The sequence below is a fragment of the Lepidochelys kempii genome, chromosome 3, assembly GCF_965140285.1.
Source record: "Lepidochelys kempii isolate rLepKem1 chromosome 3, rLepKem1.hap1, whole genome shotgun sequence".
Classification (NCBI taxonomy): domain Eukaryota; kingdom Metazoa; phylum Chordata; order Testudines; family Cheloniidae; genus Lepidochelys; species Lepidochelys kempii.
The window spans coordinates 3642072-3659840 of record NC_136382.1 but is presented as its reverse complement, the minus strand read 5'-3'; the positions used below and the strand labels follow the sequence as shown (position 1 = coordinate 3659840).

Genomic DNA, 17769 nt, shown 5'->3' with positions numbered 1-17769 from the left:
CATACTATGCTCATCCCCAGCCAGGGCTATTAGTCACTCCCTTACAGAAGCCCCTAAACTGGGGCTTAAACAGTGGTAAACTGACTCTGGCTTGCAGGGGTTGGGCTGTGGGGCTGTAAAACTGTGGTGTAGACTTCTGGGCTCACATTGTAGCCTGGACCCCACGAAGGAGGGAGGGTCTCAGAGACTCTGAACATCTACACTGCAATTTCATAGCCCCACAGGCCAACCCCCGTGAGCCTGGATCAGCTGACTCTGATGACGTGCCAGCTGCCAGTGTTTCACTGCAGTGTAGACATCACCGTATGCACCACACGACAGACCAAGCAAGCCGCATGTGCAGCTAAAAAGGCCGAATCACCCCACATGGGTGCACGAGACCTGTCTCACAGGAACACCATGTTCCTGCTGTGCATGGCCAGGCCTGCCACTCAGGACACTTCGCGAACTGGAGTACTTCTCTGAAATACCCCTCTCTCCACTGACAGGATGGATTGTGATAATGCCGGCAGGCTCCCTCCAGGCCAAAGCCTCTGGTACACAGAGCCCACAAGCCACTAGTCCAGACTGGGGTGGAGCAGCTGCACCAACTCTGCACTCCACCAGATGGGGGGAAGACTGACGCTCCTTCAAAGCATGCCACTGGGGTTTGCACTGTGGGGTCCAGCATTTGACCGTCTAAGAGGTTGTGACTAATCAAATACTTCTCTGGTCTGGCAATTCCCAACAGTCCATCTAATGCAGTGCTGTGCTTTGCTGCACGGCGACCAATTTGATTTAATTGGGGATTGGTCCTGCTTTGAGCAGGGGGTTGGACTAGATGACCTCCTGAGGTCCCTTCCAACCCTGATATTCTATGATTCTATGACCAGAGGCAAGCGCAAGAAACCCCCAAGGGGATCAGTTCTGGGCAGGCTTCTCCAAAGGAAATTTGTGCCCTAACCCTCCTCACCTGTTAGTGGCTGGTTTTAGCCCTGAAGCATTAAGGTTTCTACACCTTACCAAGAGATTTGTAGCCTACCCAAAGTAGCTGGATAGTTTCATTACACTTTTTTATGGAATCTTACACTCTTGGTCTCAAATGGTATCTTGTGGCAGTGAGTTCTAAGGCTAATTGCACATTGCACACCAAATGCATTTCCTTTGATCAGTTTTTAAGTTTACTGCCTTTCCTCACTGAACATGCACTTGTTCTTGAATGCGTCTGGCCTGTTGTGAGCTGTGAAGCCGATGCTCATAGAATCGTAGAATAGAATCATAGAAGCTCAGGGTTGGAAGGGACCTCAGGAGGACATCTAGTCCAACCCCCTGCTCAAAGCAGGACCAATCCCCAATTTTTGCCCCAGATCCCTAAATGGCCCCCTCAAGGATTGAACTCTCAACCATGGGTTTAGCAGGCCAATGCTCAAACCACTGAGCTATCCCTCCCCCCGCGCCCCCTTTAGCTAAAAAAGTAACAAGGGCATATGTAAGTCACTCAGTTGAATACTAGTCACACATGAACTGCAAAAACAAAGAGCAGAGGCTAGCTCGCTTCCAGAGCGCGGTAGTCAGAAAGCAGCTACACAGCACCCTCTCATAACAGTGCCGGCACTAGACTGTCCTGCCTCGCCACTCCCACCAGATGACAGTAAAAACAGGACATTGGTATGTAACTGTGCCAAGAGACAGTATGTCTGAGATTTGGAGACCCGCTTTTAATTATCCTTGAGAAGCCTCCTCTCGCAGTGACCTTCAAAAGGCAGAAAGGGCTCGTTTCCTCTCGACAGACAGCGGAAAGCCACGTCAGACTTAAAGGCTGCATTCAGGAAATTTGCTTTTTGATGTGATTATGCAGAGAGCTATGTCAAGTCATTAGGCTGGCTGAAATTTCAGATTTCAGAGTAGCAGCCGTGTTAGTCTGTATCCGCAAAAAGAAAAGGAGTACTTGTGGCACCTTAGAGACTAACAAATTTTCTTTTTGTGAAATTTCAGAGTTGTTTTTAAAGCCATTCATACGGCTGGCAGGAAACGACCAACACATACAGCATGGCAGCTAAGCAACCACATCACCCAAGGCCTGCTCACCCGCAACTCAGGAGGAGAAACTGCAGGCTCACTCTCACCCACTGGTGTGTCTTACAAAGGGGTTCAAATGGGTGGGGTTTTCATAGAGTATAAGGCGAGAGGAGACCATGACGACCATCAGTCCAACCTCCTGCGTAACAGGCCCAAGAACGTCACCCACTGAGTCCTGCGTCAAACCCGTATCTTGTAAGCAGCTAGCGTACATATTTTTGAGCTGGCCTGAAGCAACAAGTGCTTGGGTTCCCACTCTGGCTGCCGAGCTGGTCATTTTCCTGTTCAGTTGACCTAGGACAACCCAACTGGGCTTTTCCCACTGAGCAGCACTCCCACTGCCTAGATGTTCTGTGTCCTGCCAATTCCTTCACACAGTGCCAGTCTCCCACAGTTGGCTACAGTGCTTCCTTGATCCCTGAAGGCATCTGTATACAGGGGAGACTATTCCACGGTGCTCTCCCTTCCCAGATTCTCCCCAGCAGATGAACTCCTCCCAGAAGCTTGAAATATGGCAGGTTCTACATCAGTGATTCAGGTTCTTTAGTAATTTTGTTCACTCTTTAGTTAGCCAGACATAACCACTGCACTTCAGACAGAGTTCTAGCTACAGTATGCCTGGGGCATCTGAAAGCAATATTTAAAAGGCGCAGTATGAAAAAAATCAGCTAACACCTATGGGAAAGATTATAAATCTGTATACAGGGCAGAAACACTGTGTTCGGGTTAACACATTAAGGCTGTCCGCCCAAGCAGTGCCCCCTACCGGAGTCAGGGTCAGACTGATTCGAGTGTACAGTCATGTGCTACCCACCAGCAGCTGCAGCCTACAGAAAATAAGTTCTAAGTAAGGTGAAATGTTAGGAAGCGAATGGTACCTAGCTAAGTCCCCGAATAATTTATTTAAAATTAGAGATTTGCCCAACCCAGTCTCTGGATCCCATTCTGACAACAAAAATGATTATGGGACTGGGACACATGAGTTATGAGGAGAGGCTGAGGGAGCTGGGATTGTTTAGCCTGCAGAAGAGAAGAATGAGGGGGGATTTGATAGCTGCTTTCAACTACCTGAAAGGGGGTTCCGAAGAGGATGGCTCTAGACTGTTCTCAATGGTAGCAGATGACAGAACGAGGAGTAATGGTCTCAAGTTGCAGTGGGGGCGGTTTAGATTGGATATTAGGAAAAACTTTTTCACTAAGAGGGTGGTGAAACACTGGAATGCGTTACCTAGGGAGGTGGTAGAATCTCCTTCCTTAGAGGTTTTTAAGGTCAGGCTTGACAAAGCCCTGGCTGGGATGATTTAACTGGGAATTGGTCCTGCTTCGAGCAGGGGGTTGGACTAGATGACGTTCTGGGGTCCCTTCCAACCCTGATATTCTATGATTCTATGATCTTGGCATTTTTCTGACCAATAGAACCGTAACTACATTGGAATTTGGGAGCATTAAATCCATGTTTCACCAGTGTGTGGTTCCTATGTTTTAAGCTGCAAACTGTGATCTAAAACAGGATGTGGATCCAGGGTTTGGATCAGACCCAGTCTTTAAATTAAACGACTAGAAGAATTTCTGCTGCAGCCAGGCTGTCGGTTCCTGGTATACAAAATAAGAGCTTTCAGATGCCACCTATTTAGCTTCCTTTCACATTTTATATAAATGCCTCAATCTGCCTGGCAAATGCTTTTGGATCAGAGGTATTCCACCTAGTATTCCAGGGTTTAAATGCGACACCCCCTGCAAAACTGAACAGCAATGGAACACAGTAAATTCTACAAGCAGAGCCGCTACAGTGAAACCCCAAGCCCAAAGGCAGACTTACCACTCCTACTCCATAGTGGATGTGCGCCAGGGTAATGAGAGCAGTCAGTAGGTATAGAAGATGATTTTCCCAATGGGGTGCAACTCCAGAGATCACCACAAAGATGACCAGGGCTAATGGCAGCAGCATCCAGTTGAGAGGCTGGCACCGGGTACTACTCATCTGACACACGATCAACTGGCACTGGTGGGGGCAGGAGGGGGAAAGAAGTTTGTTAGATATGCTTTGGTTTCCTTCCAACGCGAGCCTCTGTAACCCATGAATCACTCACTCAGAATATGGCAATGAGGGCCATGTACTTATCTAGAACGATATTTATTAAATCATGGACAATCATCTGCTCTAAAGTTTCCCAAATACTGAGAAAGTTTCCATTTTGACATGAATTCCTCTTGTGCATATAACCAGAGAAGTCCACATCAAGAGCAGACCATCACAAGGATTGATTTGCATTGACTGGCCCATTCTGGTCAAATCTGACCAAACTTATCTGGAAAGTTAGTAAAAAACTCTGCAGAGTGAGAAAGACAGAAAGCCCTGCTTCTGGGCACAGTCCGAGGGTAGTGACAGATCTATGAATAAAGCTGCACGTCTTCCTAAACACCACCACTACGGCGGCCCGTTTGTCATGCAAGACACGGATTCCACAGCTTAACAGTAGTCATGATTTGGGGGGATGAGGGCAGGGGGCTTTCACGTACGCAGGCAGATGTGACAACACACAGCTGAACCAATTTCACCAAGAACCTTGCGAGTGGCCATGTTAAAGCTGAGAGAGCAGGAACTCAGTTAAGTGTATTGTTATCTAGTATCAGGGAAGGGTAAAAAAAGCACATGCTGGGATTTCTCTGGTTTGGGAAAAGTCAGATCTGGTTTATAGGGAACGTTTTTCACCTCTAAAGGAGTCCGCCTTTCTCTCCTGCCCACTTCAGTGCCTGCCCTTATAATGGATCCAATCCACAATTCCTGGCATTTTCATTCTGGGTTTGTGACTTGCCTTTCCACCTCATGAGCAGACTGGATAGTTCATACAATGTTGCCTGACAAACTGCTAGGCCTCACCATTGTGTTAATTCAAATCAGCGACCCCCGTTCACATGCATTTTAGCGGAGAAACAGCACTCTTACTGAAATGTTGGCGAAGGCTGTTCCAACCATGAAGTAGAAGAGCCTGGGATGGACCTCCAGGATGTCTGATGGTGACATGAAGATCCAGATCATGCACAGAATGAACAGCAATGCTGGCGAGAAGAACGGCAGCATGATTTCATACATTGACCTGTGCTTCAGAGTGTTACTTTTATAGGCCCTGAAAGGCAAAAGGAACACAAATCTTACGTCAAACTCTTGGAAGCCACAGCTTCTAACAGAGGCAGGCACAAGCCTTCCTCAGGGAGCTCTCCAATCCAGGTAAGTGCCCAACTAGCCTTGGGCACCTTTCCTGAAGTGGAGTAAGGCATGCAACAGGCTGAGCAGAGCCCAGCAGTAGGAATTTAGCTGTTGTATGAGAAAATGGGCGATGGATTTCAAAATGGAAGTAATAACTGGCCAATCTCAGATGCAGCTTTTAGGGAGCTGGTAACAAAGGGGAGAACAGGGGCTCCCAAATGGAGTTCAGACTACGACACTGGGCCTGGGTTCAGGAAACAATTCAGATGAGAAAGACAAGGTTTCCTGCACAACTTCCTTCTTGCAGAGCCGGTAAGAGGCTATATCGTCAGAGTAGGTTGATCAAAGAATCAGATCATCCAGATTTATGCCAGGCGATTCATGGCTAGTTCAATATTCAAAGCAGCCATTATCAGGGTCACCTGTTAACGTCTGCAAATCAGGAAATCTGTATGGGAAATGCAGGATTTTGTTATTAAAATAAGTAAAGTGTGGGGAGCGGGGAGGATTGCATTTTGGAATCCACCCCCTAACTCAATCCCCCAAGGGGCGACTTCCCAGGTTGCCCTGTTCTTCTCTGACTATAGAGCTAGACATGCCGCTAATACAGCAGCAGAGACCAGAGATCCCAAAATGAACTGCTTCCACTTGATCTGAGCTGCTTGGCCTGCATGCAGGGACCTGTGCTCACAGCAAGTTGTATTAGTGTATTCATAAGGGCAGCAACTTAACAGCTTCTCCATCTTAATCAGGAGTGCCTTTGGGGCTCCAGGGAAGCTGCCAGTGAAGGTAAGGAAAGTTTATAAGGAGTCTAGTTTACAGAAAGCTACACCCAGTCCTGGCTCTCCTATTACAGCCTGGGCAGTGCTGGGCCACCAATACAACGTGCTCTCCATCTACTTCCTTCTGTAGTATTCTGCATGGCTAACGCCTAGCAGAAGAGGATCATCCCATGCGGTGCCTCAAACCCTACAGAATTAGTTAGTTCACATGATTTTTGGAAAACTTACTTGTAAAAGTTAATCAAACTCATAGGCAGAGTCACTGTGAGCGCACACCCTGAAAGAGAAAGATCTAAGTTCAGGCAGCGTAGTAATTCAGAGTCCAACGCAATCCCCAAACTCCTTTATAAGCATTGGTGGTGACAGTCTCCTAACCATCATGCATTTTTTTATTATTTTTTTTTTAACAGTCATTTGCAACATTACAGTAGCTAAAAGGCTTACTTAAACCCACTGTCACCCCACTGCTGCTCAGATTTTTTTAATGGCCACTAACATGATTTGTATATTTGACTCAGCTCTTCAGGAAAAGCACTGCCTTGGTTAGTGAAGTGCCAATAAATGCATTTATGGAAATAACTATTTATTTTAGTGAAAACATATTTATCTGCGTTTTGACCATAATTCCCAACAAGACACCTAGTGGGCAGCAGAGAAAGCATCATCAATGGTTTCACTTTTTCATGCGAGGACATATTTCAGACACAGTAAGGTTATTATAAGGATAGATGTAAACAAAAACTACCTATATTTAATGAGCACCATTTAGGACATGGAGAACTGCCATTAACAAAAGCTTTAGTCATTTGACTAACTTTCATGGACCTCCCTGAAGGGCCAAAGTTCCATGAAACCCCAACGCACTTTGAAAGCTGCCAGGGTGGTCAGCAGCTAAGAGATTAAATAGAATAAAGCTGAAGTTCGCCCATGACCTCCCAGCAGGAAAGCTGCCTCAGAAGGCATCTTTTGAAGGCTAGTGGTACCAAATTACTTTTCTTTCCAAAGGGTGAAACATAAATACATTCAAAACAAGACAGCAGTAAAGCCACCCAATTCCTTCCGGGCCAGCCAACCTGAACGCTTTTCAGCTCTCAGGCTGACGTGAAGGGGAAGTTTGACACACAACTCTGTGGAGAAGAATAATGCTGTAGATTTATATCTTCTCACACTCGAGGCTCAACTCATTCTTGCGGAACTACAGACCAATCTACTGCAACAGCTAGATAGATGCCAGAGTGGCTGAGGCTTCTAAATACAGACCTATTATCTAGCTCAGGGGGTGGACAGACTGCAGCCGCAGAGCCGTTCACAGCCACCCTTGATGTTTAGTAAGAGGGTGCAGATTGGAAACAAGTCCTAGCATGTATTACTTCCATACTAAGCTAAGCAGCATGGAGCATTGCATACTGGGACCACCTCCCTCCTGGAGCTTTGTTTGTATTAAAGGAGGAAGTTGGCTGCAATCTTCTCTATTGTATATAAGTTAGAGGCAGCCCATGGCGACTTGTCCCATTGAGGTTTTGGTGAGAACTGGCTTAGCATCAGACCCTGTGCATTTTGTTGCTTTCAATCTAGATCAAGACTCGTTGAGGCAAGTTTTCTACAGAGATATTTTACTAAGTTTCTCTTTGCTAAAAATATAAACAGATGTGGACGGGTTTTTAAAGTGAAACACTGGCTATTGGTAAAGAGGAGGTGGTTAAAAATAGGCTTCAACATGGAGCTTCTTACCAATAATCATTGCAGTGAATAGGTCTCTATATAAGAAATTAAACAGGAAAGGTGCATACCAGGCCTCAACTCCCACAATCGCTGTCACTATGTAGACAACTGAAATGGTCTGAAAAGGAAATGCAGAGAGAGCGCAGACAAGTATTAGCAGCTGGAAAGACGGGTCAGACCAAATGTGCTTTTGGTGGGGTGACCATTCCTCACCAGGCAGCTCCAGGAGCTGCTAGCGTTGCTTTCCAATCAGATTTTCACTACCCAGCTTTAGCTTTAAAACAAGAGGAAGCCTGTATCTCCAGGTCAGATGCAACCCCAGTACCCGAGTGCAGCTTTCGGAACTACTTGGGGCCCCAAACATATGCCCCCATTCCCAGGTGCCTACGCTGACTGCATGTCAGGAACCAGCCCTACCTCTGCTTCCGGCAACATGACCAAGGAAGCCTCTTTGCTAGTCTGGAAAGGGAGGTCAATGAGACCTGGGGTGAGGCAAAGGCTGCTTGGTCACTGTGAGTTTTAAGGCCAGTCCGGAAAGTGGATAGCAAGGAGAGGGGCCTGTGATGCCCTGCCCTGCCCCCCTGCCCGAGCTATCTGCAGCCAATGGGGTTTGCACATGCACCTGGGGATAGCCCCACCCCACTACTGGATTGACCAGCACAAACAGAGGATGGTTGTACTTCAACAGCACCCCAGCACCAGCCGCCAGACCCATGTCTAACCGCCTCCTGTAGCAAACCAAACAATGGTATCTTAGAATTGTTTGATGCATGATCAGGAAAATGCACCATGGATTAGTGCCAGGTTAGGAGAAACTGGAGACACAGGCCAGAGGATGACTGATTGCAAAGGACTAGAGAAACCATGATTTTCCTGACAGAAGGGGCAGCTTTCAAGGGAATTTCTAGTGTTGTACAACGATTCAGTAGATACCTGAACTCGTGGCAATCAGTGCTTCTACAACCACTGGACCTGATTCAATCGCACACAAGTATAAACCGCTAAGTCGGTACTGTTACACTAGTGCCCCAACAGAATCCCAGGCCCCGTCAGTTTTGGACAACCAACAATTATTAGTATCCAATTTTTAAAGACATTTCATTTCCTGCTAATGCAAAAACCTATGGCAACATAAAGATACTTGTCACACACATCACCTCTCTGCTAAAGAGAAATTAGATCTGTCCCAATCTAATTATGCAGTAAAAGTTTCATTATAACTTCCTCCCTTGTTCCTTGATTCATTAAACCTTACTTTAATCATGTGAACAGTCTGCTTTGCTGAATCAGAGCTTCATAAACCAGCACTGATGATACAGTTCCCACTATTGCACCCTGCAACCAAGCTCTCTGTCCTCTGCCAGAAAGTTCTCCCCCCTGAAGAGGTCAGAATATGGTTAGGGTTAGGTCTGGCGACGGGCACTTTATGACTACCTGGACAGAGGTCACCAAGGGAAAGATGCCAGGGCAGCACAGGCCCCTACACACACTACGCAAATAGTTCTGGCAATTCACCAAAGCTTGCCCACTGTTTTCTAAACTAGTATTTTGAAATCAAGAGGCAGAAGGGCTACTTACCACCTGGCTGATGTCATATCCCCAGGGCAGGAAGAGAATCCCTGTGTTATATTTCTCCCAATGGGAGAGGATGAAGGAAAACAAAACCACCCATAAGAGCAGATAGAGAATGAAGACGCTGACACCATTGGATCCCCGCCCAAAGGTGGAGTAAACGGTCACTACGAAGAACATGCAGGCCCAGCTGTCCAGGCCATGGTCAAAGAGCTCCCCCAAGGGAGTGCTGGAGTTCGTTCGGCGCGCTTGCTTCCCATCAACACCATCTGGAAGGGAAGTGCACAGAGAGGCAAAGTTAAACATCCCCATGCAAAGCGAGGGACTCCTCTGCAGCAGCCAGATAATTTGTGCACTGCTGAGAAGTCAGCAACCAGCTTCAGGATCCAGCACTGTCCCTGGGGGTGCACAGACTGAATAAATAAATAAAAAACACAAAACACCTTCGGAAGAGTCTATGTTAAATATTTAACAACAATCTGCATTCAATATTTCACAAGTAACCCCATAAAGTCAGTTCTGATAGGAAGAGACATCTACTTTTACGTTCCTCCCTGGAACGAGTGGCAGTTTCCAGAGGCATCTCAGCCAGCGATACATCATTCACAACACCCCAGAGCAAGGGGTGGCAGGGAACTGAGGAGTTACCCAGAATCAGAGTTTTGGTCCCTTTTTTTGGGGGGGGGAGGGGAGGGGGGGCTGAAGGGAAGGGGTTGGGAAACACAGAACTATGACAACAGTTCACTTGACTAATTAAAGTCATTATGATGATAGGCACATTAGAAATCCAAGACACATCATGAGAATCTTAAGTCTTACCAAGTGTATATGCCACGAAGTTGAGGAGACCCACCATGATCCACACTCGATTCGGAACATGCTCACGATCAGGTGCTGTCAAGATTGGAAAGAAGATGAGTACAGACACATCAGCAGGTTATGCTTTGGTACAAGAGATGCTTTCAACAAGAATCGTTTTAGCAATTAATTGCAACAAGATTCCATCCAAATCTGTGGGTCATCACACTGTCATGAGGAGGCTCCTTTAAATTCTTTCAATGTGCTTCTACTACCAAAAGGAGATGCATCACATCAGCCTTCACCTGCTCAGTTCCTACCAGCATTATCTTACGCTTCTTTCCGCAAGGCATCCAGTAGATCCTGAAGATCACGCTTTTTGCTGAATTTGTCAAAGATCTGGGCACACACTCAAGTTTCACACGCTCAAATACAGCATCTGCCTCCTTTCCCCACACCCTAAAACATGCAACATTTTCAATGGAACTTAGGCACTTTTGAAATGTTTACTCATGCGCTATTTTAAGTCGAAGACTTTAGAGCACAGGATAAATTCTAGATTGTAATTAGATAGATCTGCATTTCCTGGGATGAAAGTTAAAAGTACCTAACTTTAAAGTTAGACTAACATGGCTACCCCTCTGATACTTAAAGTACCTAGTTACGGTACACCATGATCCTGGATTTCACTGCTAGGATGGCTTTGTTGCCTTCTGCACCCCCCCACATTCACCCTTACGGGGGACACAGAGCAAGAGTTCCAGATCTTTGTGCTGTGAGAAAACCATTGTGGGCAAGATGAAATTCTGTCTCCACATGGGGGAGCTTTCATTTTTAACGTATTTATTTTGTGGCAGGTTGCAGTCACAGAAGTTAAGAGCGATGACAGGACAGGGTGAGTTCATGAGCCGCGTGCCATGGAATCACGATCCTGTCACTGAAAGCGAAGATGCTTTCCTGTCATGGAAACAGAGGTGGGCAAAGATAGAAGTTCCCAACTGCTTACTTACTGATGACAAAATTGAGCAAAAACAGCTGCAAAGCATGATTCTATTCTGAGACAGGACTGCATGAAAACAGGGGGGATGCACAGATTCATAGATTCCAAGGCCAGAAGGAAGCATTGTGATCATCTAGTCTGACCTCCTGTATAACACAGGCCAGAGAACTGCCCCAAAATAATTCCTAGAGTAGAGCTTTTAGAAAAAGATCCAAACTTGACTTAAAAATTGCCAGTGAGAATTCACCACAGCTCTTGGTAAACTGTTCTAATGGTTAATTACTCTCACTGTTAAAAAATTAGGCCTTATTTCCAGTCTGAATTTACTGAGCTTCGACTTCCAGCCATTGGATCGTGTTAGACATTTCTCTGCTAGACTGAAGAGCCCATGATTAAAATATTTGTTCCCCATGTAGATACTCATATAGACTGTAATCAAGTTGCCCCTTAACTTTCTCTTTGTCCAATAGATTGAGCTCCTTGAGTCTATCATTATAAGACAGCTTTTCCAATCCTTTAATCGTTCTCATGGCTCTTCTCTGAACCCTCTTTAATCAATCAACATCCTTCTTGGACGGTGGATACCAGGACTGGACACAGGATTCCAGCAGCAGTCACACCAGGGCCAGATACAGAGCTAAAATAACCTCTCTGCTGTAACTCAAGATTCCCGTTTATGCCTCCCAGGGTCTTTTGGCCCCAGTGGAAGCTCAAATTCAGTGGATTATCCAGTACACCCCCCCCCCATCTTTTTTCAGAGTCATTGCTTCCCAGGATAGAGTCTCCCATGCTGTAAGTATGGCCTATATTCTTTGTTCCTAGATGTATACATTTATATTTAACCTCAATGTAAATGTATACATCTAGGAACTAAAGAAGGTAGGCTGTTCTTACATATGGAGTCATTGGACAGACAATATATATCCTCCACACCAGGTACGCTGTTCCTTACTTTCACTATCTTTTCCCCAGCCGAAATCATAGAATCAGAGAATATCAGGGTTGGAAGGGACCTCAGGAGGTCATCTAGTCCAACCCCCTGCTCAAAGCAGGACCAATCCCCAATTTTTTTTTGCCTCAGATCGCTAAATGGCCCCCTCAAGCATTGAACTCACAACCCTGGATTTAGCAGGCCAATGCTCAAACCACTGAGCTATCCCTCCTCACTAGGATGACAGAGGACCAGTAAGGACTTTTCAAAACCCCTTGAGTAACGATAGGATTGTGTCAGATTCTGACTTTAATGGAATTCCATGACTTCAGCCCCCACCAGAGCAGCCCCCCCCCCAGGTGCTGGGCTGGAGCAGCTGTGGTTGGCCCTTGCTGCAGAAACAGTGGCAGGGCTGGAGCAGCAGCTGACATCCCTGTTAGAACTCCTTCCCCAGGTATTTAGTAAAAGCCGGGGACAGGTCACGGACTTCCATGAATTTGTGTTTATTGCCTGCGACCTGTCCATGACTTCTACTAAAAATACCCATTACAAAATCTTCACCTTACCCCATGAGTCACAGCCCTAAAACATGCCCGACACTTTTTCTAGGGGTATCATAGCAAGAGCATTTTAAAGTCTGCTTCCTGTAAATAGTTTAAATTGCTGGATGAACAGAGATTACACTTAAAGTATACCCGTTCTCCTCACTCCAAACTGGGGACACCAGACTGACATACTTTCTAAGCAGTAAGACGATCAGGGGGTTGCAGTTATGGTTATTAATCTCTAAGAACTCGTTAAACAGTTAGTCACGCCTGCAACATGGAACGTTACTCCATAGGGAGCACAATGCTCTCCAGAGTCCGCAGCTAGAGTAGGGACGACATTCTTCCACACCATGCCCAAGTAGGATGTGCCCATTTCCCCTAAAAATTCTGGGTGAAATCTTGGTAAAAAGTCAATGGAAGCTTTGCCATTGCCTTCAATAGGGCCAGAATTTTACCCTCTGGTGATTTAGACCTCAAGCGATGCCCAACCTCCATCAGTGCCACTGATGAAAACCAAGAGTTAGAAGCAAGCTCAGTGTAAGTTTATCATACACCGCACATTCTGCCAGTGCACCTAAATCCTGACCAACACCACCAGCTCAGGCTGGCATTTGGCTTTATATGTGTGCTAGACAGACAGCTGAGGTAGCAACCAGCCTTCCACCTGCAGGGCATGGTTTCTGGCCAAGGACAGGAGAGATGAAATCTGAGATAAGGTTGTAGGGGTACCCACACCACCCTCCCCGTCCACCTGATTCTCCTGTCTGCAGCAATATACCACTTCCTGAATAAGTTAGGGCCCTGCTACCACTGTCTCTCTTTGTCCCTGTAATCTGGTGATTAATATCCAAAAAGTATTCTGAATATGTAAAGCAATACATAAGTGCCAAGTATTATTAGTATTTGGCCAAATACCTGGAAATCCCATTTGACTGGAGCTAAATATCAGATCCAGTAAACATTTAAACGTTCATTTCAGCAGGATATTAACACGGATAGTGAACTTAACAGATATTATTTTTCTCCAATTTAAACTTGCTACTGCTGCATATTATGAGAAGAAACACTGCAGATCAAATATCTGGTTTATGGGAATTGCAATACAAAGCCATAAGTGTTCTTTCCATTTTTTCTCCAATGATATTTCGGAAATTATACTGATTCTGTCAAGAATGACTTTAATAAAATGACTAATTAGTTTCTAAAAAACTAGAAGTGGACTTATACACTCTGGTCTTAGAGACCTAATTCTGGCAGCTCTTTTGCTGAGAGTTCTTGTTTGTTTGTATTAAGAGTCACAGTTTGTGGATAGTGGCAAATCAGTACAGCAAATCAGTTATAGGAACTGCATTACCGAACAGACATAAGAAAGGTGAAAAGGTGTTAGGAGACGTTCAACAACATGATCCAGGGGTTGACTTACAGACCCTTCCCTATAAATCTGGCCTATGGCCGGCCTGGAGTAATTTAAAGGAAAAACCCATTCAGGAAGGACATATGCTGAGAGCATTAGCATGTCTGATGCCCAGGCAGAAGAGACAGTGTATCTGGTCATCTACAACAGACCATATCCTGCCACATGCACATTGCTTGAAGCTTCCCTCCCTCACTGGTCATAGCAGTTGATGAAATCCTGAAAATAAATCAGAGACTGAAGCTTTGGAACTCGAGAACTTTCCCCTGGTGGGTTCACACCCTGACCTACTTCTACTGCTCTTACAGACCAAAGGGTTGGATTGTGGGGTGTTCTGCCTGTCTCTCAGCACAGGGCACAAGATCCAATCATAAGAATCATGCCCAGGTGATGCACTAGTTTCTCAAGTGAGATGATGCAAACCCCATCCTTTGGAACTTTAGGCCTGAACACTTTGAGAACGTCCTGCAGAGGACAAGCCTGCTCTAGTAGGGAAATGGACGGGACGATCTGATGGGGCTTCTCCATTGGATTGTATGATTCACGGGTACTATGAAAAACAGATCATAAGACCGAGGAATGAGACAAACCTGCTGCCTGCCACGTTTCATGACTTCAGTCTCTGAGGGAGAAAGGAAACTGCAATGATGGAAGCAGGAAGGTCTGATACAAAAGTCCATTAGACAAAGGGGAGCAGTGAGGGCAGTGCTGGAAGAAGGGAGCAGAAGGAAGCAGACCTTCTATTGCCTACGGTCACAACTATCCATTGGGAAGAGGAAAGATGATGGCCATGCCAAAGGTACCATGGTTTGGCACCGCCTCCTCCTAGCAATCCAGTGTTACAGGAGTTTTTTGGCGAGTACCAGACCTTTCTGAAATTCAGCTGACTCCCTACTGGGGACAGAATAACGGTACAGCACTAACGTTAACAGAATTCTGTGGAGTGGGATGAGATCACTGAGCTCATTTCACTTGCAAACCACAAACATTTGTACATGTCTTCAAGATGAAAGGCTAGTTCAGCACTTTGTGCCCCCAAGCCCTTTCGGGCAGTCAACAGCTTGACATAACTAGCTCTCCTAGATGGAGGACACCACAACGTATCTTCCCTGCATAAGCAGCCAACATGAACCTGCGATTGGACAAATGTTGAAACAGGGAATTGCGCCCCCATCTTAAAAGAGTTATTCATTTTTAAATTTGTAGCTTTCCAGGGCGGTGTATGATTACTACAGCACAGAAGTATTCTTGCTAGTGAAATTTGCCAGTTGCTCCAAGGAACAAAATGTGCAGAATTCCCTCTCAGCTGCTAATAATTGCAGCTTCACTCGTGCTTCTCAGATCTCCAGCTGGATTTTGGTGATTGACCCATTACAGCTATTGCTTTTTCCAACAAGATCCTAGCTAGCTGACACGTGAAACAAAATCTGAAGAGACATTACATTTGCTGTCATCAATAACAGCCATCTCGTTTTGTTCTTTACACGAGATTAGCCATGAGAAGGGATTATATGATGGCATGTAACTGGGCACACAAATTAGACCTCAGATTAATAATGTTCAGTATTAATTCAGGGTCCAATTCTCTGACCCAGCACGTGTCTAGTCATTTACCCTAGTACAATGCGGATGCAAAACACTACCACCAAATCAAAATGGTAGCATTTTACATTTACTTAAGCCAAGTGCAAGGTTGTTACAGGATAGGAAGACAAAAAACACTTCAAGGGAGATTGCACATCCTTCAAAGGGGAGATTCTCATAGCCTTCACTTCTGTGCCTTCGAACACTATTAAAGTTACAAAAGTGCCCAGAACAACACACAGTTTGTTAAGCCTCATTATTTGCACAGCTTTAGAGCCAACACCCAGATCTATGACAAGACAAAGGTGCAAGGGCAAGTGATAAAGGGCCAAACTTCTTCCTTTTTTTTTTGGTTACAAACCTTCTTATTCCTTTCTTATGCCTTTTCTCTCATCAAGTATTTAGTCGGATGTTTAGGAAGAGCCATTCCAACATGGGATGCCGGACAGACACAGGCAAGCCCTGCCGTAGAGATTATGGGGTATACTACAAAGACTTCCAGAAAGCAAATCATTTTAGATTCTCTCTTGAACAAATGCAGACAAAAGAAACGTCGGCTTGGTCTACACGTCAGAGCGCAGCGGGGTGCCGCTGCAGCACTCCAGCGTAGATGCTCAGTACTACGATGGGAGAGAGTTCTCCTCTCACTGTAGTTAAGCCACCTCCCCAAGAGGCGGTAGCTAGGTCAAGGGAAGAATTCTTCCTTCCATCAGCCTGGCCCCCTCTACATCAGGGGTTAAGTCAGAATAGCTACGTTTCTCCAGAGGTGTGGATTTTTCACACACCTGAGAGATGTACCTGTGCTGATGTAAGTTTTCAGTGCAGATCAGCCCTTAATGTCAAAACAGCCTTTCAAGACTGCCATATAAATTTACTAGCCCAGATATAAAGTCTGCTTGCCCATCCTTTAGCATGATGACAAGGAGGACTGTAACAGACTGTGAAAAGACTGAACTGTCATCCATCAGAAGAGGGAGATAAAGGTACACACATGTAGCATGTAGTGTTTGGGTGTATTTAAATCCAATTTAGATTACTCTAAATCCAACAAAAAACAGGTACCAGTGGCAAATTTTACCTTTTTAAAGAACACGATTAGTTATATAGCACTGGTGCACACACAGCACTGTAAAAATAAATGAACTGGACAAAGACAAGCAGGCCAGCAACCTAAAATTGGTATTTTATCAGCAAGGCAGGTTATTGGCACCCAAATGTATTATTGTTCTTCCTCGAGGCTATAAATAACATAAGGGAGTTTGTTTGGGTTGTTTTATATTTTTTTGACTGTGTGTGTCAAAGTTCATCTTGACTTTAAAAGGTACAAAGAACTCAAATTTTGGGGTTTGGTTTTAACATTGGCTATTCCCTCTCACAAAACTGGAAGGAATGAGTCACATTTTGGTTGCGTTAGTGTAGTATCACCCAGCGATTTCTGTCCTTGACTTCTTGCCACATAGATATTTCAAAACCAAAGAACACTCCAGAGCAGTAGATAAGCAAGCCATATCAGTCAGCACATGAAATTGCAAAACTATGGTATAGGAAGACATGAGAATCCGATCTTTTATTACTCACATGCTCTAAAATGTACACTTAAAAAAAAGCAGTCTTACCGGAAGCATAAAAATCAGGGTCAAAGTATGCCATGAGGAAGAAGTTGAAGACAAGCAACAGGAAGCCAGAAAATGTTATCAGATTTGGAGCCAACCATGTAGGGAAAATCTATGGAAAGCGGCAAAAATACACACAAGGAATCACATTAGCGCACGCAATAGGCACTACACATTGCTTTTAACTACATCAGAGAGGAGGTTATGACTTACTGGTGTTAGACAGTGATAAGAGGCTTTTGACATTTATGATTCTGCAGCATAAAGTTTTAGACGGTTATGCAATATGCAATCGCGCTCACAGTTATTGTCCTTCTTGAAGGACGAAGGTTGGCATTTGTCATGGAATTAACAAAGCAGAGTTTGTTTCAACCAAAAGGCAGTCCTGTCTAAGAGATTATGCCATGACAGAAAATTAGCACTTCTACTTCCAGCACAGAACCACATGACCAGCAGGAATTCTCACCTTCACGACAGTATTCCAGAACGGGTGCATAACATAGAGAGAGAGAGGATTGCTGTCCACCGCACTGTACTGT

At 45.2% G+C, this 17769-nt stretch overlaps 1 protein-coding gene across 4 annotated transcripts in view; it reads right to left on the bottom strand.

Annotated features, from left to right (window-relative positions):
• SELENOI (selenoprotein I) overlaps positions 1–17769 on the bottom strand; it is a 58770-nt gene that overhangs the window by 6602 nt on the left and 34399 nt on the right. For 3 of the 4 annotated variants that reach the window (XM_073335508.1, XM_073335506.1, XM_073335509.2), the window contains 8 exons: positions 17697–17765; positions 17234–17342; positions 10162–10236; positions 9349–9611; positions 7780–7888; positions 6277–6325; positions 5006–5186; positions 3878–4060 (listed from right to left, as the gene is read on the bottom strand). In XM_073335508.1, coding sequence (XP_073191609.1) covers positions 3878–4060; positions 5006–5186; positions 6277–6325; positions 7780–7888; positions 9349–9611; positions 10162–10236; positions 17234–17342; positions 17697–17765 — 1038 coding nt within the window. The remainder of the gene's footprint in view (positions 1–3877; positions 4061–5005; positions 5187–6276; positions 6326–7779; positions 7889–9348; positions 9612–10161; positions 10237–17233; positions 17343–17696; positions 17766–17769) is intronic. The other variant, XM_073335510.1, reaches the window with a different exon arrangement.